At 51.2% G+C, this 26,204-nt stretch overlaps 1 protein-coding gene across 1 annotated transcript; it reads left to right on the top strand.

Annotated features, from left to right (window-relative positions):
• The first annotated feature begins 9,142 nt into the window (after positions 1-9,142).
• Positions 9,143-23,998, top strand: TNS4 (tensin 4). Its single transcript, XM_067540934.1, has 12 exons — positions 9,143-9,668; positions 15,636-16,089; positions 16,525-16,967; positions 18,084-18,170; positions 18,720-18,839; positions 19,263-19,355; positions 19,565-19,642; positions 20,456-20,527; positions 21,337-21,505; positions 22,066-22,134; positions 22,440-22,466; positions 23,112-23,998. Exons 1-12 carry the CDS (start codon positions 9,143-9,145, stop codon positions 23,239-23,241), a joined length of 2,268 nt encoding a protein of 755 aa, XP_067397035.1. The 3' UTR covers positions 23,242-23,998.
• Positions 23,999-26,204: the final 2,206 nt, after the last annotated feature.

Genomic DNA, 26,204 nt, shown 5'->3' with positions numbered 1-26,204 from the left:
GTTACGGCTATGTCTGATGTGTCTGTATTTCAACTTGGGCTGTGTCTGGGCGATTCCCCAGACAGGATGGCTGCAGCAATAAGCTGCTTAATGGCCCATTAAGGAAACTCACACAGGTACAATGGGCCCGGGGAGAGAAGCTGGGGCTACACCTGATGAGTCAGCAAGACTTCCTCATGTGACCCTGGACTCCATCTTATTTGTGGAAATTTCCACAAGCAGCATGGCAAAGGCCAAAGGACCTAAAAGGCAGCTGCATCGCATCCATTTGGTCTTAGTCATCAGTCTTTAATTCTTCAGTCAGTCTTCGCCTACCTCTGGACCAACTTATCTGTAGCTGGAGCTGTGAGCTAAGGACTGAGACCCATCCAGGTACTGGATGTACACCCGAGGGACTATACAAGCCTGCAAACTGCACAATTCTACTGAAAACCTGATATATATGGACTTTCAAATCATTTGTATATATCTAATCGCTTTAACCCTTTAACATTTCTCTTATAGTTTGTTTCTTTCCTTTTATAATAAACCTTTAGTTTTAGATACTAAAGGATTGGCTGGCAGCGTGGTATTTTGGGTAAGATCTAAACTTATATTGATCTGGTGCTGTGGCTGACCCTCTGGGGTCAGGAGAACCTTTTTGGTAAAGAGCATAGAGTTTTAAATAACTGGTCTCTTTACTGGACCTAGTGGCTGATTGGGAGCCAGACTGAAATGCAGTAAAGGAGGCAGTGTATATTTTTATTTTGGCTTCTTGATAACCAGTGTGGGGAATCAGAAGCACTGTTTGTGGCTGGTTGGGAAGTCTGACTTCAGTGTCACCCACCAGTGCTGGGAGAATCTGCTCTCCTTTTAAAGCCTCCTTGGCAATTTCAGGTGGTCCACCCTCGGCACGGATGGGTCACAGGAGGTCGCCGTCTCCCAGTGCTACTGACCGTGGTATGTGTACCGTTACATACAAACCGGTTTGCTACCGCAGGAGGATGTAGACCCCAGGTCAGATCCTCAGCTAATTTCCATGGAGCCATGTCAATTTATGCCAGCTGAGGAGTTTTTATCACCATCTTGCAATGGGAGCAGAATTAGGCCCTTATGTTAGATCCGACCTTCCATGCAGATGGTATCCGCCTGCAGTCACAGCGCCACTCCTTGTGCATCCATTTATCCGAGCCTGGTACATCCGCATCCAGCTGCCGCTGCCACAGGGAGAGAAATTAACATTGCGTGTTTGAAGGTGGCTGGAATCGGAACAGATCACCTACGTGTCATAGGTCCTGTACTGCTAACCCCTAAGTGTGATTCCCCCTTAACTCAAGTGTTAGGGGCTTGGCGTTTTGGAGCAGGAGGATGAATTCTATTCTCACTGTCACCATGAAGTTCTCAGTCTCCTTGGGGTGCAATGTAGAAAGAGCTGTAACATCCTGGGGGGTTGCTGGCTTGATTATTCCCTGGGGTTTGCATTATTGGCCTTTTAGGCTTGATTATAATAATTAACAGTAATTAATAGTTTGCCCAGCTCCAGATTCTTCCTTCTGAGGATCTGAAAGTGCTTTATCACCCCCAGAGAAGGTTTATTATTATTATTATTATTATTATTATTAGTGGGTGACATTTCTGTCCATGGGTTGGGTGGGTGGGGGGCATGCCGCCAGCTCTCTGGCATAGCCTGGCACGATCCTCTGTCACTCGGCGCTGCTGTGTGAGCACACGCATGGCTCTGGGCGTTCAGCCCTCCAGCAATTCACACACAGCACCTACTGGCTGTTTTGGAGGGAACCTGGCCCTCTGCCAGCTGCATTCGGCTCCTCCCCTGGACTCTGACTCCCGGACTTTCTCTCTCGCAGCACACCTGGGCTTGGACTAAAACATGCCTTGCAGTGTGGGGCCTGGGGAAGGGCAGGCGTGGCTGTTACGTGGGCGGAACTGGGCTGATGTTAAAACCAAGGCCCGCAGGGGTTGAGACCTTACACACGCTACCCCTTGTCCTGATTCATAAAGAGCAGAGTTCCCAAGAAAGCGTCACAGCAGGAGCTGGGGCGAGAGAAGGCGCACGGAGCTGCAGCTCAGGTACGTGCTTTAGTTACACGCAAATCTGTTTCGAGTGCGATCATTCCGTGCGCCTGGTTTTGAAAGTCTCTCTCCTAATTAATCTTCCCATTAACATTGTTTTAAACGGCGTCAGCTCATACTGCTCTTTTCTATCCTTCTCCTGCCTCTGCTGCTTGGCTTTAGCTGGTGATTTATTTCAGGTCGGCTTTTTTCCCCTTCGAAGTGCAAATATTCAGTAGTGGTGTCAAATTAGCCAGGACGTGGTGGTCTTGTCTGAACCGTGCAGCAGGCTGGCAAAGGCACCGGTGGTATTTACTCGGGGTGGATGGTCTGGTTGAAATTACAGGCTTTAGATTTATTCTTAGGCTGACGGAGCAGATTTGTTTCTTACTGTTCTCGACTTTTATTTTATGATATTCTTAATGACCCGCCGGGCCCTCTGATACCTGCTTAGCCGACAGAAATGGAGCTCTGCCTGGGTCCCCACTTGTCAGCTGCAGCCTCCTACTGGGGCCAAGCACTGAGAGTTAAGACCATCACAACATCCCCCGGCAGGGAGAAGTTTGCCTCGCTGGGGGTGATGCAGGCCGCCCGTGGGGCTTGGGAGGAAAAGGAAGAGTGCTTAGCAAAGCTCAGGGAAGGCCGTGACAGTCAGCGGGGATGAAGCACACGTCGGGGCTGGGAAGGATTCCGGTCCTGCAGGCCAGCCTAGAGAGAAGCTGTTAACATAGGACGAGGGGTGAACTAGATGCCCACGTGGAGATCACTGGGCCAAGCATTGTACGGGCACAGCGCAAGAGACAAACAGCGCCCCAGATTGGAGGGAAAGCAGGGCGCAGAGAGAGGGGAAGGGACACGTTCAAGGTCACAGCTGGGATTAGAACCCAGCTGTCCTGAGCCACAGCCCAGCGCTCTAACCACTCTGTGATACTGCCATGCTCTGGAACTTGTACTGTCTAGAGATGGGACCTAGAGCGATGCTCGCTCGAAGGGCTGTGGACGGCGCACGAGAGGCAGAGGAAGAGCGCCTTGCAGCTCGCAGGGTGCTTGGTGCAGGGCTACGGTTTCCAGGCGAGGGATTTCCTCGGCTACGAGCCCCAAGAAAAACCAGCACTTCACAATCTGGGTTAGAATCCCCCACGGCAAAAGGAAGTGGCGCCAGTCCCAGGAGCGACTGAGCCCCCACATCTCAATGACTTCAGTGGGAAGTGAGGGGGCTCTGCTCTGCACAGGATCCTGCCCCAGCTCTTTTAGAGGTCAGGCAGCCCTCTTTCTGCCCCACACCCACATCCTTCTCTCTCCCCCTCCATGAAAGGGCTGCTGCTCCTTTGGCGTGGGCACCATCTAAAACAACAAGAGGTTCCTGGAGATAATACTTAGTTCTCTTAGAGAAACTTTTTGCCCAGGTGCTTTACCAAGGAAGGCCCGGTGGGGAAACTGAGGCACTGACAAGGGAAGTGACTTGTCCACAATCACCCAGCAGGCCAGTGGCAGTGAGAGAAAATCCCTGCCGTAGCCAAAGACGTGGATGTGACCTCTGGAGATGGAAAGCCTCCAGTCTAAGTGTCTTGCTCAGATGTTCCCTGATTAGCTACCACTGAGTAGATTCATTCATTCATTCGATTTGGACTGAAATCCCCCGCAGAAGAGTCAGATGTTTTCTTCTCCCCTGAGTTTTTTCAGCTGTTGCCCAAGTTGCCAAAGTAGCCAAGTGGCTGCAAACTCACCCCCAGAGCTAGATTTGTCCTAGGAGCCAGGCTGGCAGCCGTCATCTACTGAACGCCCCAGAGCAGCCAAGTCTGCGCAGTGCAGCTGTGCTGAGCTTGGTTCTGTTTAATGAAGCACGATGGGCTGTATAAAAGGGGCCTGTCTCTTCACTAGGGTGAGTGGGGCTGGCAGGCGTGCAGAGTGCTGCCACCCCAGAAGGTTCAGAACTCGAGTCCAGCTCCCAAAGTCCTGAGATTGGCGTAACAATTATGAAATGTTGCCAGACAAAACATAACTTTGGGTTGTGGGTTTTTGTTGTTGTCCAGGTTTTTGTTTTGCTTTTTACATGTAGGTGACCTGTTTCCAAGCTTTTTCCTCTGCTAGCAGGAGGGCTAGAAACTTCCTTTTTTCAAAATGAAAGCTGGGATTCTGCTGTAGTCCCGTGATTCCAGGAGCTGGGGCTTTAAGACAAAGACCAAATAGCATAGGGCTCCTGACTAGAATGGGAACGCTGGCAATGCTGCAGTAGAATGTCTAAGAGGCTTCTTGGTGCTGCTGACTATTTAGAGTCATCCCCCTTTTCAGCAATGAAAGGGAAGCGACTCTGCCGTCTGAAAAGCCAACCTCCCCCTCCACACGCAACACTCCCACGCCGATGGGAGCTGGAAAGAGGCACCTTCTAGCCCCGGTGCCAGCACAGGCTGCCCTGCACCCTGCTGTGCTCACTCCCTGGTAGCCACCGGCATGTTCATATTTGCTGTGTGAGAGCGCTGCCCGTGGGGCAATCAAAACACAGCCAGCACAACCATGGCAACCGTTTTCCTCCACTTCACTCGACGCATCCTGCCAATCTGGGCCAGCCTCCCACTGACTCAGGAGGGTGTAGTTTGCTCTCGAGCCCTGGCCGCCCATGTCGCCTTCCTCTCGCTGGCAAGTGGATGCGGCACAGGCCTGTTGTCGAAGATGCCCGAGGGCTCTTATTCTGAGGGGAAAATAGCCAGCTCAGCGGTTGGCAACCGTCATGATTGTCATTTGTGAACATTCACGTGACTCCCAGTTCTCCCCCTTCCACACACACACACACACACACACACACACACACACACACACACACACACACACACACACACACACACACACACACACACACACACACACACACACACACACACACACACACACACACACACCCATCCAGCAACGCTGGTCTGAATGTGCAAGGCCCCGGCTGGGCGATCGCTGAGCTGCGTCACGGCTGCGGCGTTTTTCTGCGGTGCTGCTACCCTGCCGGGTGTGAGATGCAGCTGGAAGGTGCCGGGTGCAGTCCTGCGCTCTCCTGGGGCCGGGGCGGGAAGTAGCAGTAGCAGTCGGAGGCCCAGGCGAGCACCGGCCTCCGGTCGGAATAGAGGTCAGGCTACTCAGCAGAAGGTGACGGAGTGAAAGCAAGGTCTGCGCGTCTGAGACTGAGCGAGCGAGAGCACAGCAAGTCTCTGCTGAATGGGACACACAGCAACAACCGTCCCTGCAGACCCGAGTACCCCATGCTTACCCTGTGTGTCTCCGTATCGCCTTCTGATGCGGATGGCAGTGTTGAAGTTTGCTACTGGCTGACAGCTGTCAGAGCTGGTTCTCTTAGCTCAGGCAGAAGAGGCTTGTGGGGGTAAATGCAGAGGCCCCAGATGTGATTGTGTTACATTCAGGAGATGCAAACAGAGAGGTTAGATAAAACACAAAATACTCCTGCTGGAAGGTTGCGATGTTTCTTAAAATCCAGAACCTTAACCCACAAGAAGCAAAACAGAGAGAGAGAAAACAGGCTGCACCCTAGCGCAATGAGGAACAGTTCATGCTACTTTGCTCCACGCTAGCTTTTTGCAGACTAATCGCTGAAAGACCCAGATCGCATGCCTCCCCATAGAGCCCCAGATCCTAGACTACAGGCAAGTCCAGGAGAAACCCAGAGAATTTAAAGTTTTCAATACTGATTCTGGCTTCCACCCAGGAGCGTCGCATTGCATAAAAAGTAGAAGTTGCAGTTGCCATTGTGGGCTGCCTGGACGGCAGGGTGGGGTGTTTCTTGACCTCTTCTTCCTCCATCGTTAACTGGAGAGGGGGAGGAGAAACAAGGCTTGGATGTCAGTTATGGCAGCATTAGATGTGATGCTAAAGGATCAAAAGTTCAGGGCAGAAAGCCCTACAGCAGAGGTGGGGAAGTGAAGCTTGAGTGGAGGCTGGGTGTATGTGCAGACTGCGAGCACCCAGACCGTTCATGGTTTGTGGTCGCGTAGCAGCACTTGTAAACCTGCTGAAATTAAAGCCAGCCTTTGCTGATACTGATTCGGGTTAGCCAGTTCCAACCCACAACTGTGCAAGGGAAGAGAATCCAGTGTGAACTCCCCTCCTGCCCCCAGCTTTGTCCTGGAATGACCTTATCCCCGCCAGGCTCCCCTAGCCAGAGAACCTCGGCATTACAGAATGCTTCTTATCATGCCATTGCCCTGAGAATCAGACCTCCCGGAGGGGAGCTCTGCTTAGCCGCTGAATGCTCCGGGCAGCTCCCATGCTGACCTTTGGGGAAGTGCAGCCAAGTCCCGCAACCCTTGGAAATGTCTGTCCTCGGCCCGCAGGGCAGCTCACAGACGGCTGATGAGCAGAGGGGGACGGAGGAATTTGCCACTAGTCAGGCGCCTCACAGTATCTTCCACTACCCCCCTCCACGCTGCTTCCGCTAACACAAGCATGGCTTGTGGGGAAGGCGCTGGCTGGGGACTCGGGACAGCTGAGCTCTGCTGCTTGTGCATCAGCCAGACTCTGAGAGCAAGTCGGGGCCGCGTAAAATGGAGATTCTCCCTCCTGGTCGCTGTTAGGGCCAGTTCGTTCATGTCTGTGCGACGCTCCAAGGCTGCTAGGGTGGGGGCCGTACGAAGGACCAGGGGGAGATTCTTCCCAGATTAGTTTCCTGGAGGATTCTTCTGCACCTGGGCATTGCTAATACCGGCCAGCTGCCAGCGCTGTGAAGAGCAGCACCTCTGGCCTGGGAACGATGGCACGTGTGTCTGACAAGCCCGGCCTGCTCAGGGCAACACGAGCTGGAGCTGCACATTGAAAAATAACACGTGGGAAAGGCAGAGTCTGCAGCTTCCCCTTCCCTGTAGCAGGAGTCGGTGACAGGCACAGCTCCCAGGCCGCGTGTGCCCCTCTAATGTCCAGTCACAGGCCTAATGGCCACGGTCTCGCCGGTGATTGCCACGTATGCAGCCGAGTTGTTGTCGAAGGGTTAAACGTGACTCCCGAGCCCTCTCTGGCCAGCTTTCCTGCCTGCCAGATCCACCTTAGACTTTGTTTACATGACTTGAGAGGCTGGAGAGCCAGCGCTGGGTCCCTGGTTGCGAAGGCGCTAAGTGAGCTTGGAATATTTGCTCATTTCTCCTTCAGCCTCGAGAACCGTTCCTGGCTCTTTCTGAAAGACACTTGACACGACTCCTTGTGTTGCACCGTAACTGACGGCCACACGCGGCCCGAGGTGGCGCTAGACAACAGCAACGTGTTGACTATTACTCACAAGCCACCGTTAGACTTTCCTCCTCCAGCGTGTCTCCCTCTGGAACGGCGAGTCCTGAAGGGGCGTGTTTGTTTAAGGTTATGTCATTCGTGGAGGGTAACATGCTGGCTCCTTCCAAGGTAGGCCTGTCATCTCTCCACTAGCACTCACCAGCCTCTAAGGCAGTTACTCACTGCTTGCCAGACAGGATGTACTGGGCCAGCCAGAGCTCTCTGCTTCTCCACCCAAGCCCTCGGTTATAAACTCTGGCAACGATCAAATGCGTGATCCTCATCCCTTGCACCCACAGTGACTGAAATCTCAGCTAACTAAATTCATGTGAAATCTCACGTTCACGGAAGATGCAGGGAAAGGCCAGCTTCTATTAAAACGCCCTACGTAATCCACTGCGCAGGGTGTATTTACCCAGCCAGATCCACACAGGATATGAGTGTGTTATAGCTCCCAGCTCCAGCACACAGTCATGGGGGTTAGGTCCCTCGGTCCCAGTTACAGGCAAGATGGCTGTCGTCACATCTCCATCTATAAAGATTGCAGCGTTTATATCTGGGTCTACACTTTCCCCAAGTCCTGGGGGTGAGGGAGCGTTTCAGATCTGGCGCCTTGGATCCGGCCCCTCTGATAAAAACCTTTCAATAAGGGTGTGGTGGATTCACTCTTTTATGATTCTGCTGAACACCAAATATTAGCTCTTGGGCGTTGAATGTGAACAGGAAGCATGAGGCCAAGTGTAGTTGCTCACTGGTTGAGAAGCAGGATTTTAGTGGATAACTAAATTTCTCTCGGTAAATTCAGTGCTTATATAGTTTATTTCATGCCAGCTACCTGCGGGGTGTGAGTAAGATGAATGCGAAGGAATCTTTAAGCTGTTTGGAATTTAACGTGTCCCTGAATGGGGATAAAAAAATGCAGCAGGGTTATAATTTTTGCCAGACAAACGCATGGGATTCTGCACCCTTATTAATAAACAAGCAGAAGCCTCCAGGGAAGCCTTGTTGTTCTTTAAAGTTGGGGAAGGACGTGGGTGTGGATGTGAGCTCTTAAACACAAACCAAATACACTCAGGGACTAGTCAGGACTTCATTGGAACCAGGTGCCTAGAGCATCACTTCCTTGACCTGCCTGTGCAACCATGTTGGTTGCTGGTCCAGCGCTTGGGTCCGGCTGCATCAGGGACGATGCAAGGTCATCCCCATGTAAAGATCCTAACTGTGGCAATCAGATCAACCCTTCGCCCATTCCCAAGAGTTCACGATGTTGCTTAGGGTTAGCTGTCGAGCACTGCCACCTTTAATAGGGTCCCAGCTTTCTCTGGAGCCATCCAAAGTGCTAGCTGGAGGTAATGACAGGCTGTGTAGTTCTCAGCCAAGGAGAAGGTAGGGTGCGTGCAAATGGGTCTGAGAGAATTCAGCTCTCTGGAGGGGCTGGGAAGGAGGCTGTCGGCAGAAAAGCTGTTGCAGTGAGGATGGATTTGCAGCTTGCCGAATGCACTGTAGGACTCAGATTACACATTGCTGGAATCGAGTGGAAAGGAAAATTTGCAAAGTGGCTTTTTTATCCTTGCAAGTTGAATGCCAAGTTTGAGCTCGCCTTTCCCCACTTCAGATCTTATTCTGCTAAAGTACATTCCTGCTCCAAGAGCGCCTAGTGTCTAACTGTTCCGTTCTTTGCATTCTTTAGATTCCCTTGGTGTGCCTTCCACTTGAGACAGCGGATTAAAGAAAAGGTTCTTGGCCCTTGGTGGAAAAAGGCACGTGGAAAACTCACCTCAAAGACCAGGAGGAGAGAACGCTCACAGACTGAATATTAAGGCAGGAAGCCAGGATGTCACAGGTCATACCCAATCACGTGTTGCGGGTCGGCCAGACGGTGCGTATTGCATCACAGGAGGAAAGCAGAAACTTACATCCAGCTGGGTGCCCATGCTGCTCGGTCTTGACTACAAAATACTCCTATTATTCCGCAGAGGGCTGGCTCAGCCAGCCAATGATGGCACAAACCAAAGCACATCTGCTGCCAAATGGGAGACCGTATGGACCTACGTCAACTGCAGTGTTCACACGCACAACCTCTCCCGCTCCAGAGAAAGAGCATCCGGTCACCTCTTTGGAAAGACCCCGTCCCACACATCAGCCAAGGGGAGAGGATGGGACCGAGGTAAATCCCGATGCCTGTCCAGCCTCTCCTACCTTGGATGTGTCGATAGAAAGCCTGAACCAACTGATCCTAGAAATCGACCCGACCTTCCAGCCCCTCCCAGTCATTCCCGACGGCAGCAAGAAGCGCACGGTCCAAACCACGTCTCCTGGCAACGTGGCTGAGACTGAGAAACAAGACCCAGATGCATTAGGTGAGGTAAAGGTCGTCCGCGTGCCGCGGAGCCAGCGTAGAGCGAGCTCGGTCCTAGCGAAGTTTGAATGATGCTCCTGAGGCGTTTCAGTGCATTGCACGGGCCAGCTGGAGTCCCAGGGCATTCAGCCCATGCAGCGGGCAAGCAGAAGGCTTGCGCGTGGCCTGCGTCCTCAGGAAGGGCACTGGGGAAAGATAAGGGGTTAATTGCACCCACAGTACGAGCAGGGTTGGATGTGAGTGACTTGCCCGGCGCATCGGCAGCGATTGAGATAAAGGGGCAGGCAGGTAGATGGTGTCCGGGCTGGAGTTAAAGCCATGGCAGGTGTGTGGGCTGAGTGAGGTGTGAGCAGGGAAGGCAGGAGCTCAGAAGCCAGGCATCAGGTCTGAGTGAATTAGCACGGAAGTCCTGCTCCATGTGGGCCTCAGGAGAGGTGCATTTGAGCTTTGTTTGTCCAGCTGGTACTCTCAATGGGAGCCATGATAGGAGAGAGGCTAGCGCTCACCATCACCACCACGGCCGCCTCTCTCTGCAACTGTGGGATTGCTCCTAAAAAAGTCTAGCGTGCATGCGTCTGCTGTGCCTCAGTTTCCCCTCTGTAGAATGCAGCTAACAGTACTGGCTGACCTTGCAGGGGTGCAGGGAGAATAACTCTCCTACTGCTTGCGAGGCGCGCAGGTACTACAGGGATGGGACTTGCCTATGGAGACAGCTGAATGAGCCGAAGCAGTGGCATAGCTCTGAGGAATGTCTGAGAATGGCGCTCCTTTTCCACACCTTCCCCTTTCGGCTCCAAACCCGTTGTCTTGCTCCAAATTACTTTAAAAGGAGGAGTCGAGGGCTGGAGGGTTGACGGCTGAGAGCTGCTTGCGCAAAGTGGCATGTTGATCGAAGGCTTTGGGGGACGTGGTGGCCTCCGCGAAATCGTTTCTGCAAAGGCCCTGGGTATGCTAGAAGGGTTTGTGTTGTTCTTGTCTAATGAAAAGCCTGGGGTGTGTTTTTAACCGTCTGCTCAGGGAGAGTTTGCATAATCCACCCTGTGTTTATATAAGATAGTCATAGCAGACGCTAATTATCTCTGGTGCTTAGTGGTTGTTGAGAATGTTCCAATGATCCTCTCCGCCCTGCATAGCATTTGGTGCTGGTAATAATCAGGCTGTTGTTTTGCAATCACACCTGCCGCTCCTCAGGGCCAAAAAATTAGCCAGGAGCATGGCTAATGATTAAGGATTAAACATGTCTGATAGGCAAGAGCTTCGAGATAGCAGAAAACAGCTGGGGTAAAGTGATGACCTGGAAATAACCCATTCTTTCTCTAAAAGGGACCAGTATGAGTTACTCTTCACTTTTCTTTTTTTTTCCTTTTGAGGGGGACCTGGGCAAAATATACCCAGCCAGGAGTTGGGTCCCAGGGCTCTGAATACTGATGAGCTGACACAGGGCCATGCTGGTTACTGAGCCCTGAAAGGACTGTCTTTGAGAGGATTATTGTTTCTTTTTAGCAGTAGCGAGGAGGGGAGAGTTTGGAAAAAGGTTGAGGCACAAGCGAAACCGGTTGTGTTTTTATTTGTATTCTGGGTTTCTCTAAAGAACGTGGAAAAGCTTCCAGAGGAACCCCCAGCCCCCGTCATTCTGGAGGGCGGCAGCAGCTTTCACATTCCCCAGCACGTTCCTTTGGTCCATTTGCAAGGATTCAGTGGCAAGGAACTGCGGGACTCATCACCCACATAGCAGCATCCTCTGTTAGATCTGAGTGGTTGTGGCCCGAGGGTCACGTGGCTGGTGTAATCCTGCTGCAGGAGGCTGGGAAGTGGTTGCTGCGTACCAGTTAAAACCTTTCAGCCGTGATTGTTGTGGGCTCTGCATGGAGCTGTTCTGTGTGTTCTCTAAACACAGCCTGGTTTATTTGCAAATGGGTTTTTCCACGGTGGGCGGCTTCACCAGCCGGTTAAAGGGAATGGACCTGGGCTTTGCCTGGGGGCTTGGCAACAAGAAGACAACTTTTGTGTGGACTTGTCCTAGAACCCAATGCTTTCAAGGCCCCATTGTTCCTCACAATGAACGGCGAGGGCAGGCTTTGGCAATCTGGAATTAACCATCCTCCCAGAGCTACGTATTCACTAACCACACGATACAAGGCAGCAGCCAGGCATGTCAAATTAACTACGAGGAAACTCGAGATTTTTAAGAGCATTTTTTCATTACTGCAGCCCAAAAATATTCCACCCTATTGATGCCTTTAAAATTAGAGCAAGGAACCCGCCTGGCTTCAGAGACGTGACACGATCTGGTGGCTGGAAGCCGAAGTGAGACACAGTCAGGCTAGAAACAAGGTGCCCGTTTTTCAGAGTGAGGGGGGTTAACGATTGCAATAACTTGCCAATGGGCACAGGGGCTCCTCCATCACCTGAAGTCTTTAAATCACGGCTGCACGACTCCTGCGCCAAGCTGCTGTGGCTGAGCCAAAGTTACGGGCTTGATGCAGAAACCGCTGGGTGGGACCTGGCCTGGGCTGTGCGGAAGGGAGATCATAATGGTCCCTTCTGGCTTTAAAATCTAGGAATCTATCAATACTTGGAGTGAGTGTTCTGCACCCGCTGGGGCTGGGGCTCGGATCAGCACTTATACAGCCATGGAAAACGAATAGCCTTCCTAGGGAAGCGTTGCTAGTGTTACATTGCACATGCTCTGGCCAGCGGCTCCGTCGGCCTCCTGTCCCTTCTGTGGCATCTGCCCTTCAGAAGCAGGAAACAGCCCCAAGATCTGATGAAACGACTCGTTGCATGTCGGTTGTGAGCATCTTCGTCTGCTGAGCATCTTCATCCAGCACAGCCTGGACCGCGTCCTATTTAAAAACAAACCGGGGGCGGGTTAGTGAAAGCAGCACTTGTTAATGAGTAAGGGACACCCGTGTAAATCAGTGCAGTGACCACGCACTGCCACAGAGCAGCTGGCATTTCTCTGGCATTTCTCAGCTGAGGATAGCAAAGCGAGGTACAGACACTGAGTAACTGAGCCCTGTCTCCCAGCCCCCCTGCTCTAACCACTGGACCCTCTCTTCACCTCCTAGACGCCGGGATTCCACTCAAACTTCCAGAGCGAGAAATCCGCTTAGTGTGAGTGCACAGGGCTGCAAAAATCCCAGGGGGTTATCTTTTTTAATGCCAGGCTTTTCTTAGATCTGCTTAACAAACCTTTCCTCTTCACGGCCACAGCCATGTACTAATACGTACATGTTCTCTTTGGGGTGTCCCATGAGCCCCAAAAGAGAGGGAAGTGAAGGACAGCAGCTCTGTGAGAGACACTATGGGCCTGGCCACAGACTTTAGAGCTCTCGAATCACCTTACGAGCTATTTCTGTAGTCAAAGGATTGCTGTCCAAACTGGGACCATGGAATCGACCGAATGGGCTCCGCTGCACCAGGTTCTGGCTGCTTTTGCTACTGGAATGCTCAGTCCATGATCTGATCAGCTAAAAATGTGCAAGGGCTGTGTCACAACCAGCTTTGCTCTGCACACACAGTGCACCAAGCCGGTGCTGTGCATGGTTACCAACGCTGCAAACATCCAGCCCCGCCTGGGAATGGACAAAATACACCCTGTGCAAACAGCCCAGCACGAGGCCTGTGCACCAGGTGAGCTTTCGAGACTTACATGGTGCGCGAGGGCATGAATTTCAGCCAGAAAGCCCATCCCGCCTGACACACCCTTTGCCCACGCGCCTGATGTAATCACTCTCTTGGGAGTCACCAGATGTTTTTATCTTTAGTCAGGTACAAACAGAACTGCTGCTTACGGGGGAAACATAGAAGTATCCGCCCTTTGCTACAGGCATCAACAGGCGCGGAGCTTTGTAACCGTCCCAGGGGGTTCTCTGAAATGACTGTACATAACCCTGCCTTCTTTGGAGCTGTTCGCAGTTAGGGAGAGTCACTCTGGCTTGATACCAGTGGAGAGATCAAACCTTGTTACGGGGTCTCAACCAAAGCCCTCAGTCCATGCCAGACTTTCCCCTACAGCAGAATTCACTCTCCTTCCAGAAAAGCAACACGGGCCCAAAGGCTGGTGATTTGTTTTGTGACCTTCCTATGGAACCTGTCCACAGCAGCAGCAGCAGCAGCAGCAGGTTTTGCTTTGTGCGCAGGTGGCAAATAGGCTATCAGCTCTCGGAGGCAAGGACTTCCTTTTTGTTCTGGGTCTGTACAGCACCAAGCACAACAGGATCCTGGTCCATATTTAGGGCTCCGAGGTGCTATAGCAATATCCATAGCAGTCTGCATGTGTAACATCCTTATAGACAGAAATGCTGCACATGGAGCGAGGGGAAAGGAAAAGTGAATTGAAGGCAGATCTGGTCGCCCCATCTAGAAAAAGATATATTGGAATTGGAAGAGAAACAGAGAAGGGCAACAAAAATGCTGAGGGGATGGAACAGCTTCCATCTGAGGAGAGATTAATAAGATTGGGAGTTTTCAGCTTGGAAAAGAGACGGCTAAGGGGATATGATAGAGGTCTATAAAATCATTACTGGTGTGGAGAAAGTAAATAAAGGAGTGTTATTTACTCCTTCTCATAACACAAGAACTAGGAGTCACCAAATGAAATTAACAGGCAGCAGGTTTAAAACAAACAAAAGGAAGTATTTCTTCACACAATGCACAGTCAACCCGTGGAACTCTTTGCCAGAGGATGTTGTGAAGCCCAAGACTATAACGCGGTTCAAAAAAGAACTAGATACGTTCATGGAGGATAGATCCATCAGTGGCTATTAGCCAGGATGGGCAGGGATTGCTGTGTGCTAGAAGCTGGGAATGGGTAACGGGATGGATCACTCGATGATTACCTGTTCTGTTCGTTCCCTCTGAAGCATCTGGCATTGGCAGACAGGATTACTGGGCTAGATGGACCATTGTTCTGACCCAGTATGGCTGTTCTTAAGTTAGGTCTTGAATGGTAAACCCTTTAACAAGGGAAGAAGTCTCTTTGTGCAGTGCCTCGGTTTCCCCATCTTTAAAATGGGTATAATAATCCTTTCATGCCCCTGTAAAATGCGTTGAGGTAGGGTATGTTTCTCCCATCTGTGCGTGGGATGTAGCATTATTCTCCTGACACATATTAAGCCTCAGGTCTCCCTCTCCTGCCTTCATCACCTGAGTATCTCACAATCTATTTACTGTGTTTCTCCTCACAGCATCTGGAGGGCAGGGTAGGGCAATTATCCCCATTGTACAGATGAGAACTGAGGCTAAAAGGCCTGAGGTCACACAGGGCACCTGTGGTGGAGCTGGGAACCGAACCCAACTCTTTCAAGTCCCAGGTTTGCCCCCGAACCTCTGCACCAGTTTCCTCTCCTGTTGGGAAAGTGGAGCAAATCCAGTGGGCTGTAATTAGAAGTGAGGGCTCTGTGTTACCGAAAGGGGCGCGAGGAATTCTGCATCTGGAAGCTGCATTGCAAGGCCTGGCCTCGTTACGTGGGTGCGAGGAAGTGGCTCTGTTCTGTTCCGTTCCCTGTTCCTTGGCTAGTAGCCATGCAACCCCTGCAGCCCTAGGAGGAGTTTATAAAGCAGGGAATTAGTCACAGCCCAAGTCTACTGAAGAGTCAAGCTGGCATCTCCGTGCTCGTGGGGGACGAGCACCATGGTGCGGATGCTCTTTGCATTCGCAGCTGTTGGCTGCACTCGCTTGTCGTGCCTCGACTGTAAGTTCCCCTGGACAGGGACCGTCTCACCTGCCGGGGGAGTGCAGGACCTGACCCTGACTGGCGCCGCCAGCGGCTGTCTGAATATAACGCTGAGGTTCCAAAAGCGACCCAAGTGCTTTGGATGCTCAGTAAACGGGAACTGTGCATGAAAATCCCCTAGCTGGTTTAGGAAATTGCCGCTGAAATAAATAATAATTCTCCTTCTCTGCTTAGCAAACTCACCCGCCCACATAACTTATTGTTAACTCCAGCCCTTTTCCCCCCAGATATCAAGTATATTGAAATGACTCCCACCAGAGCCAAGAGCCACGAATCGATGCAGGGCTCGGCCAGTCCTTGCAGCACGCCGCTCTCCACGTCTCCCCAAGGCAGATGCCTCCTGTTCCCAAGAGGGGTGGCAGCCCAGGACAACTGCCCCACAAACGACAGCCTTGTCTTCTCCAGCCCCTCAGGGCCTAACGGCAACCAGGCAGTTCTTCAAACTCAACCACCTGCCGGGAGCTCTCCCCAGAGCTGCTACAGGGTGTCTGAATCTGTGTCCATCCCACAGTGTGGTCAAAAGGATTGCATCTCCTACGGGCCAAATACTCGCCTGTCCAGCTCGCCCGGCCTGGAGAATTTGCGGAAGCCTTTGTACGTGGGGCGGGCTCAGCAGAGAACCAGCAGGGTCTCCATGCTCTCCATGAGCCCCGGCTCAGATACCAGTTATGTGCTTGGAAGGTAAATCCGTCTTTGCCGCATCTGCACGTTCCATGTCTCTAGGCTGGGGGGGGGGGAAGGGAGGCCAATAACCTCTTGGGGGACTCAAAGCCTCACATACTACCAAAAAGTAGTGTCGCACACCCCTGGGCAACAGCAGATACGCTAGGACCCACTAGTGCCCCCATCCCACCCCTCAGCAACGAGGGGTGGTCATGTAGTAGCAGTGGAGAGAGAAGACTGGAGAGTGGGGGCAGAGAAAAGGGCAGAGAGAGAGCTCTGCTTTTACAATCCCACTGTGCTTCATTTCCTCCTGGGGTGGAAGGAAGCTTTCATGCTGGGATTTGTTTTCACAGGAGCCAGGCACAGTTTACCTCCTATTTGGTTTGCTGCCCGGCCTGTTGGCTGGAGAACACGCCCTCCAATTTTCCTGTCCCTTCTGCTTTTCTTCTGCAGCAGCACCCAGTCGCTTCTCAATGACGACTCCGACTCTTACCAAGGTGCCTGCAGATCAGCGGAAAGCCCCTTATCTGTGGGATCCTTCGGCAGCCCTTATCTCACCTCCCTGAGTCTTAAAGCAGATCGTTTTGGAGGAGCCGTTAGCCCAGGTTTTAACCAGACCAATGTATCCTCCTCCAACAAAGCGAACACCTCTTCCTCCTTGCCGCTCCAGAAGGGACATGCCAGCAGCTGTCCCCCATCCATCGTCAACTCCATGGCCGATATCCCCATACTGCTGGTCAACGGGTGTCTGGAACCTGGGGAGACGTCTCCCAGGCTGGCTAAAGGCTTCCAGGGTTCCATCAAGCAGACGGTTCCACCCAATTCCAGCCCATCCTCAGGGACAAGCAGCTTGAATAAGACCTCTTCTGACACATCTCTCCTCTTCTCCCTGGACAGTAAGTTGTGCCTGTTTTGGGTGGGAACCAGGCTCTGTTTCAGAGCAAAGTTATCCGACACAGGGAATGCCAATCTAGCTGTAAAGACAGGATGAAACTGGAGATTGTGTTTCCACTTCAAATCAAGCTCTCATTTATAAATGGCTAATAAGACACTGATCGATTTAGAGACATGATTAGTTGTGTCCTCCATGGAGATAACCCATCAGTCGGAGGTGTTATTGATGGTTATAAGCCATGGTTGTAAGCAAACTGCTGGACTCGCTAAAGATCTATAACGATTGATTAATCATTCATTGAAAATCTAGTCATCACTTTAGCCCGTCGTACCGTGGAACCCCAATCTGAAGTGTGACCGCGATGGTTTATAAATGAAGACTCTCTCCTGCAGAAAATGTTGTGTAGAAATGTCCAAGTTTTGTTCACTAAAAAAGGGTCAGGGTGATAAAAATATCTAGTAACTATGAGATTCTGTACCATTATAGAGCCCCGTTCTCAACGCGTGTGATCCGTGGAGTTCCACTGAAGCAGATGGAGTTATTGCTTATTTACACTGGCTGAGAACGTGACCCGTAATGTTTTAATTTCATCCTTATTTCGATGCTAAGATGTCTCCCCCTCCCCCCATTTGTTTTTGGAGGACATCTAAAGATATCAAACATTTGGGAAATAGAAGGTTCCTAACTCGAGAGTAAACAATTGGGCCATTGTTCTCTGGAATAGTTTATGGGGACAGCTCACAACAGAGATTTTTCATCTGGCTTCTCATGGGAAAGGAGAGAGGGATGTCTCTTCAGCATCGCTCTCTGGACTTCAGTGGTGGTGTGCGGAGGATCTTTCTGATCTGGACTGTGGTTTGCCAAGCAGATCATGAAGTGGGGAGGGAATTATGCTGGGAACCAGAGAGGAAGTTCTAATTGAAAGGTTTGAGCAGACATTTAAACCCAAGTTCAGTTAAAAGAGAAGTGGTCTTTGTTAGGGTTCGTCTCCCATTAAAGATGCCAGGGGAGAGAATTCCAGGGATCTAACTGTCTATGACACGTGCCTACGTCTCGCTATAATGGAAGGGTTTAGTGTCGTGTGCCATGCATGCAGGAATGCTGTTATCTCTTGCAGGTCCCTCCAAAGACGGTCAGCCAACCATGAAGTTTGTGATGGACACGTCAAAATACTGGTTCAAGCCGAGCATTACAAGGGACCAAGGTAAAAGGAGAAGGAGGTTTTGTTGCTGGGCCTATCCCATTACCAAATCTACCCTTCTGCCTGGCTCTGACAGCTGCTCCTCTCATGGGGTGGCAGACGCCCTATGCATCACGTAGGCCCAATCGTGACTTATTTTCTAATTGCTTCATTGCTACGGATTCTGGCTGAAGTCAAATGCCTCTTGAATCACCCCTGCTCGGTGACACTCTTCTGGTCAGGGCTTCTGCCAGGGCAGAGCTTGGACCTCTAAATTTAAACGCAAGAGGCTCTACTGCCATAGCTAACCGAGAAAGAAGCAGGTGCGTTAGTTCAGAGGACCTAGCTGTAGCAGACTCATTAAATGGGCATACGTGGTCTAGCCACCAAAGGGAGACCAAGCAACATCCTGTTAGCATGGGTTGCACATGCATGAAGGAAATACTCGTATGCACCCAGAAAACCACCCCTGCTGCATTTCACTGCCACCCTGGGGTGGTCACAGAGCTAGACAGAGGGAACGCTGAGTTCAGAAATGATCGCCGGGTAACCCTCTCCCATGTGTCCTGGCAGCAATCCAACTTCTGAAGGAGGCGGAGCCAGGAGCCTTCATCGTGCGTGACAGCACCTCCTACCGTGGGTCGTTTGGGCTGGCAATGAAGGTCCTCATCTCCCCGTCCAGCTGCAAGACAGGTACAGGGAGGCCTCTCAAGAACACAGCGTTAAACTGGCCAAGAAAATCCTATTAGCCAAATTCTGCCCTTTGTAATGGAGCCAAAAAGCAATGAGGGTTTCGCTCAGTTAAAGACCCCCCAAGACTGGATCGCTGGGTAAAATTCCTCCCTGGGGGTCATCACAAGGCCCATGCACTTGAAATCTCAACAAAGGGCGTCCGGGGGTTGTAAGGCTCAGTGCCTAGGTGCCTCTGCCCAAGTTCCCTTGCAACGGCCTTTTGAAAACCCCACCCTGCAGCTAGCCCTGAAAGAAAAGGGTGTCGAGCTGCTCCTCCTCCTCCGACGGCAGCCCAGAGACATGCAGGGGAAGCGGTGGGTGGAAACCGCTGTGAGCAGCAGCGCTGGAGTCTGTGGCCAACCCTCTCTGACATTTTGCTTGAAGGTGATGACAGCGGCGACCTCATCCGACACTTCCTCATCGAGTCGTCCGCCAAAGGCGTGCACCTGAAAGGCGCCAGCGAGGAGCCTTATTTCGGTAAGGACGTTACTGTCCCGGAGGGGAGGGTTACGGGCGTGGTATTATGCGTATTACGGTAACACCAGGAGGCCCCGACCATGATTCGGGGCCTGTTGTGCTTGGTGCTGTACAAATAAACAGCCAGAGGCAGCTTGCTGCAGACACTTCCCAGGTGTGTCGCTTGGCCAGTCAGAGCCGTGAAAGTAACGCCGAGCGTTCTCTTGCAGGGAGCCTCTCGGCCTTCGTCTATCAGCATGTCATCATGCCGCTGGCCTTGCCCTGCCGGCTGGCCATCCCCACACGAGGTATGTTTCTGTGCTGGAGGAGACCAGCAGGAGAAACGCGGGGAATTTGGGCGGGGGAGGAGGGATGAGATGGCCATTGCAGGCACATCCCGACTTGATGGCCGTGGAATCACTTTTCCCTCCGTTCCAGCAAAATCTGAGCTTGGGACTGGACCTGTTTATAGGCACCCATAGGGCGGGGCTGTTACCGCCGTGGGGAAGCATCAGCAGGAAGGGGGGACAACTCTGGTAGGAGGGGACAGGGGTCCGAGAGGCACGAATGGCCGGCAGCTATAAGTGCTGCTGGGGTGAGGGGTGAGGAGAAAAACTGGCCAATAAAGCCCCGGTTGTGGGCAGAGCAGATGATACACGTTTCGACCAGCGTCTCATAAGGAGACGAAACAGCACGATGGCTGCAGTAGCTAAACCCAGAGACCGAGAGATGCCCAGCGGCCTCTCCAGCAGTCCTAGCAAGTCGAGAGTGCTCATGGGCCCTTAGAGAGACACGTGGGCTGGGAAGAGGGTGCCAGAGAACTGCCCCGGCAGCAGCAAAGCACCACAATCCCCTGGGCTGGAAAGGCAGAGCAGAGTGGACCAATGAAGAGGCGTGGATGGGGGACATAGACACAAAGGGCTTGGAAGAGGAGGAGGGTGATTGTGGGGGATGTCCCTGGATCCCTGGATACATGTGGCCTATTCACATGCGATGACATTCACCCATGTGCAGAGGTCTGAACAGAGGTGAATTTCACCCCTGGCCAAGCACTGATGTCAGAGCCGCTTGCTCAGTGCAGATCAGTCCACGCTGACTGGTTCTGTTTGTTGCTTGCACAGATTTTACTGGTGGAGAAAATAGCTCTGAGACCCTCCTGGAATCTGCACTTTCTGCAATGAAGAAAACTGCTGGTGAGCAAAGGAAAGCAACCAGATTTCTTCCTGGCATTCTTTGCTGGAGGGAAAACCTTTTGCCATCATCAAGGGCTTAGGATTTCATCCCAGACGTAGTGATTTAACCTTTAACACACAGCATCTGACAAAGTGGGTTGCAGCCCACGAAAGCTTACGCCCGCAGGAATTTGTTAGTCTTTAAGGTGCTACAGAACTCTGGTTGTGTTTGCTGTACACAGACTAACACGGCTTCCCCTCTGGAGCTTTGCACCTTGCAGTAAAGAACAAGTCGTCTTGAGCTCTCAGGATCGAGAAAAGTTTGAAAATGTGACTCCTGAAGGCTCAAGCCTCAGAAGGCGAAGGAAAACAACCCAACCTTTAGTATTTTGAGAACATCTCCTGATTTTTAAGCCAATCTCACGATTTTCATGGCCCCGCTAATGATTCCGGAACACCTGGGATTGGCGGCCCTGGCGTAGTGTAACAGACAAGCACAGGGGGCCTTTTGGGAGAAGTAGAAAGGCTCCGAGACTAGCAGGATATAAAGATCATTCAGTGCCTCCCCTTGACCCTCATGTCCTAAGGGTGCAGTCCGCAATGGGTGCGCTGCGGGGAAAGTAAAGGATCAGACAGAAAAAATGTATAGTTATTATTAATTATTTGTATTACTGCAGTGCTTAGGAGCCCCAGTCCCAGTGTGCTAGGTGCTGTACAAACAGAACAAAGCGATGGTCCCCATCAGTGCCTCGTTCGCTCTCCAAAGCAGGTGGGAGGGGGCCGCAGCCCCAGCCTGGCGCTGACCTTGGTTTTGTGTTGTGCTCTTCTAGTTTGCAATGTCTTGTACCTCAACTCTGTGAGTGTGGAGACGCTGACCGGCGCTTCGGCCGTTCAGAAAGCCGTCTCCTCCACCTTCGAACTGGAGACGCTGCCCACGCCCACCATTGTTCACTTCAAAGTGACTGAGCAAGGCATAACCCTGACGGACGTCCAGAGAAAGTAAGGATGGGCGTTTGGGACGTGTCTACCTGCTCCGGTTGAGTTGCCGGCATTAGATGGCCAGTTGGTCAGGGCTGACATAGTGCCAGCGGGAACAGGGATCCAGCAAACCTCTTTACTTTAATCCTGGGCTTCCTCTCCTAGACAGGCCAAAGTCTCCCCCAGTTACAATATTGCAAGCCCTGTGTGAATTACAGGAGAAACCGGTCCTTTGAGACAAATGAATCCCTTCTGTATTAGAGGCATAACCCCCAGGATGAACTTGACCCGAGATGTTTAGTAGTCGAGGATATGAGTCCGCTTCGAATGAAACCTCTGTAGTTGTGCATTGGTCTTCCGGTGCCGGGAGCCAGAATCAGGCTGACACCACTAACTTCACTTCCCTAGCTGGCCGATAGGGATTTGAATCCAGCGCTCGGGCAGTGATGAGCTCCTCTCTTCATTCGCTGCACCAAGAAGCATTCAGGAGCCTTTTGATTTTGCAGAAGTGTGTTTCTCCCCATTGAGTGATCCAGGCGCCTCCTCTTTTAAAGCTTTCTCTTCTTCTTCCCCCCCTGCAGGGTGTTTTTCCGGCGGCACTATCCCCTAGCTACCCTCAGCTTCTGTAGCATGGACCCTGAGAACAGAAAGTAAGTTTCAACCAGAAGCTCTGCAAGTTGGGGCAGTTACGTTAATCAGGGAGCAGGCTAAGTGCTCTCCTGTTCCTTTTACCCTCGACGGAAAATAACTTCCACGTGTCTGAAATCATGGGGGCATAGGATGGGACCCAGGAATGGCCCCGAGTCAAATGTCAGCACTGAAAGAATGGATCAAAATTCCAGATTTTCAGAAAAAAGCTAATCTGAAGTTTTCCAGCTAAATATTAATTATATGCAGCTAATGAAGTTAAATATCTTGATTTCCCTTGTGAGCTTATTCATCTCTTTTCTTTCAGGTGGCAAAAATACTGCAAGTCTTCAAGGTAAGACTCAGCCAAAGAAACCTCTGGAAAATGTTGAAAGAAGCTACATTTACTGGGTTTTGGTTATTTATACAGACGTATTTCAAGCAGCAGCAGAAGGGATAAGGAGGTTAAACTTAAAATTAAAAACCCCAGTGATAAGAGAAGAAATTAAATTTAGTTGATGGCTTGAGGAGATTTAGGAAAATTCATCAGTGCTTTATAGTGCTGTCAGTGCTGGAATGGAAGGGAGATACCAGTGCTACCAATATAGACCCAGGATTTGTAAGATCTCTGCTGTAGCAACCTCCGATGGAAGGACAAGAGCTGTCCCTCTGCACAGGGGTGAACGTCACCCTAAGTGGAAAGAGCCCAGCAAAACCTTCAACTCCTTAATCTTCCCACGTGTTACATATTTGTTTTCTCAGTGCTAGTAAGTGAGTTCCTGTAGGACTCTCCTTGGTGTCCAAGACATGTTTCATAGTCAGGAAGGTCACTGCCAGACCTACTGACCCAGAACGGTTTTTCCTCAGAAACATGATTGGGAATAGGCCGGGTGGGATTGCTAGACTCACAAGTTCGCTCTGCAGCTAGTTGGAGCTTGTTGTCTTGCATTTCTGAGCATGGGCTAACTGGGACTTTATTTGGTGTCTCTCTTTTTCGAAGGATCTTTGGCTTCATAGCCAAAAGCCAAATGGATACCGAGAATCTCTGTCATCTCTTTGCCGAGTATGACACTGTGCAGCCAGCTTCTCTTGTCATTGACTTTATCAGCAAACTCCTACCGGAGCAGTAGACGATGCGGACCTGTGAATACGCCATCGCCGGAGCCACTTCCTACCATTCTGTTGCTAACTTGTTGCATTTTGGCAACTGCTCATATTTATAACTTTTGTTACGTACTTTGGTGTCAGGAGTTTCAGAGGAAGGTTTTACACACACTGCCCAGCGCTGGGAGCCTCAGCTGGGTGCAGATCTCATGCAGGATCTTTGATGAGGAAGTTCCCGGAAAGCCGTGTAATGCGGCATGCGTCAGGTGTAAATATCCCAGCATGCAGGAAGCCGTGGCTGGTCAGATGGTGGGTGAGTGTGAGAGGAGCTGGATTTGCCTTGCAGAATTATTTGCTCACTCACCTGAAAATACTGTGGCCAAGGTTTTTGATAGTGATGCCACAATTTTTGGGCGCACAACTCAAGACCCTTAAAGGGGTCTGAGCTCCCCCCCCTCCAAAAGCCAGGGTTAGCAGCTCCCGACCTGACAGAGGTATTGTGGGGATAAATTCATCAACGCCCGTGAGGCACTCTGCTACTATGGGAAGCAGGGCCCGATGAATCCCTTCCATAGACAGCTGGGCCCCGCGAGGTGGGCGTGCTGCAAATCAAGGCACCTACAATCACTAGTTGCTCCTGAAAAATCTCAGCTTCCTACGTTTTTGTGCCAGAAATGTGAAGCCAGCTGATTTTTTGGCAGGGTTGGTACATTTTTGTGCTGGGCTGGATTAGACGTGATCCAAAGATCTGCATTGTAATGAGCTGGGAAATAAACGTTGACGTTTTCATGACAGTAATGTATTGGCTTTTTGGAGGAGACTCTCTGGATCTGGGCTGGATCCTCAGCTGACGTAAATTGGTGGAGTTCTGTTGCCAGGCCTGCTACATGGGGCGCGGGTGGGGCTCTCTCAGCGCGGTGTTCAAGTAGAATGATAGGGGTGGGTTCAAAATATACCTCGCATCCTCCCTTTTAAAAACTCCCAGGGTGTTATCTGTTGTTTTTGTTTGGGGCTCATTTGCCCAGAATATTAGCAAGTCTTATTATTTAAGTATTAATAATGGATCATTTGATTCACCATGAAAGCTACAGTGAAGCTTTCAGCCACTGCAATACGTTACCATCTGCTTTTCATGCGGCCAAGCACATGTTATGTATTTGTATATACAGAAAACTCCTGTGTCCTCCAGGATGGCTTTGAAAGAACATCCAGACTTAGCATCTCTGGCAGCAGCCCGTGCATTACTCAGACTTGATAAGATAAGCACCAGGCTTCCACAAGATAACGCCTCTTGTTTATTTTCTATAATGCACAAAAGTTTTTGTCAGCCTCTGGTGTGTTTGTTGTTTACTTACCGACACGGTCTTTGCGAGTCTGTCTGGCTGCACTGCGAGACAAAAGCACGTCCCCGCCATAGGGCAGGAAGATTTGGAAAATGCTTCGTGGGAGGTGACAATGTGGCAGGAATCTGCACCTCCATGGGGAGTTGACACAGGACCAATGGAGAAAAATATTTGTCACGAGATTTGAGCCTAGAATGAGCCTAGCCATCACCCCAGCTCTGCACCTTCCTTCCGGGGTGTTTCATACACGCTCTGCCCCCAAGGAGGAGGTGACTCCAAGAGGTGAGAGGGGTAATTGCATAGATGGGGCATTGGCTTGGGAGCCGGAAATCTGAGTTCCATCTCCCCTTCGCTCGATAGCCATGTGTTGAGGATCTTGTTCCTTCTGAGCATGAGAATATAAACCAGGGAATTGAGCTGACGAGTCGGGACCTGTGAAATCACATTGACATCTGTGTCCAGGTTGCAATGCTCATTGTCTAATCAGCTCACTCGTGGGTCTTACCCGTTTTATAATCCTAAATCATGGGCAATTCGCTTGTTTGTCTCTGTTCATCTGTTAACTGCTGTATTTTCACAGCCCTTCCTGTGCTATTTGCGTAGGAGTGAGATGTTACAGAAGCATCAGCCTGTGTAACTCTTAGTGTTTGTTCTTTGGCAATGGCTCAGGGGGCAGCCCTATCTAATAAGGGGCAATGCTTGGGGCAGGATGGTCTAGTGGTGAGAACACAGGACTGAGACTGTGGAAGCTTGGGGTCTCTTCCTGGCTACCAAAGACCTGCTGTGTGACCGTAGGCAAGCTCTGTCCCTCCAGTCGCTCTGTCCCTCCATTTCACCTCCTGCTCTTTGACAGTCTTGTAGTGGCAAATATTTACATTATGGTGGTGCCCAAAAGACCCCAGCTGGGCCTGGGCCCCCCACTGTGCTGCGTGCTGCTGTCCAAAGATAGACAGAGTCCATTGAAGGCTACAGTCTCTTTGGGATGCGCTATCCTCACTTTGTACAGCACCTTACACAATGAGGTCCCGGACCCAAGACGTTAAATTAATTAAATTCTCATCACGTAAACTGATGTCAGATGCAGACAGGTGTAAAACGAGGTAGGGAGATTAAAATGCCAGGGGACGACGTTCTGGAACCAGTGCACTCATTTCTATTTAAAAGCAGGGGGTTTATTCTGATCTTAGACTTTCACTGACGAGATTGAAGAAGCTGAACCCACTACATCTGTTGTTGTGTGAGGACAGATCTCAAACAGCTCCGTCCTGGACGCAGGCCTCTTCGATTGCTGAGTGCGGAGGCTGTGGGGCTGGATTTTCAGAAGTGCTGATTCCCTGAAGTTCTGGTGAACTGGGACCTGCAGAACAGGGCATCAGGCTCTGCTCTTCTGAGCCCCTAGCCACTAGCCAACCTTTCGACGCACAGCGCTGCCACCAGCCCTCCAGCCCCCCGGGTGCTGGTCTTGACCGGGTGCCTAGGCCATCTGCTCTATCTCTGCACGGGTGGAATTTCAAGGGGATGATTCAAACTTCCTACGAAAACTCCATCTTCACCTGCTCCCCAGGCAAAGGGACTTCCTGGCGCTCTAGAAATGGTGCGTATCTAACGCATAGTACCAGTGCTGCTGAGTCCTCCGCCGCTCTGCT

Source organism: Emydura macquarii, unplaced genomic scaffold (assembly GCF_026122565.2).
Source record: "Emydura macquarii macquarii isolate MOO-44397 ecotype Brisbane River unplaced genomic scaffold, CSIRO-AGI_Emac_v2 contig_629, whole genome shotgun sequence".
Lineage (NCBI taxonomy): Eukaryota > Metazoa > Chordata > Testudines > Chelidae > Emydura > Emydura macquarii.
Note: the sequence above shows the minus strand (reverse complement) of the source record. Positions and strands in the feature narration are given on the sequence as shown.

Bases quoted from the DNA above. Each gene is read 5' to 3' on its own strand.
- TNS4 (XM_067540934.1), top strand. From the start codon at position 9,143: ATGTCACAGGTCATACCCAATCACGTGTTGCGGGTCGGCCAGACGGTG. The intron at 9,669-15,635 runs GTGAGGTAAAGG...TTTTCCCCCCAG, and splicing joins ACAAGACCCAGATGCATTAG to ATATCAAGTATATTGAAATG. The intron at 18,840-19,262 runs GTACAGGGAGGC...TTTTGCTTGAAG, and splicing joins CCCGTCCAGCTGCAAGACAG to GTGATGACAGCGGCGACCTC.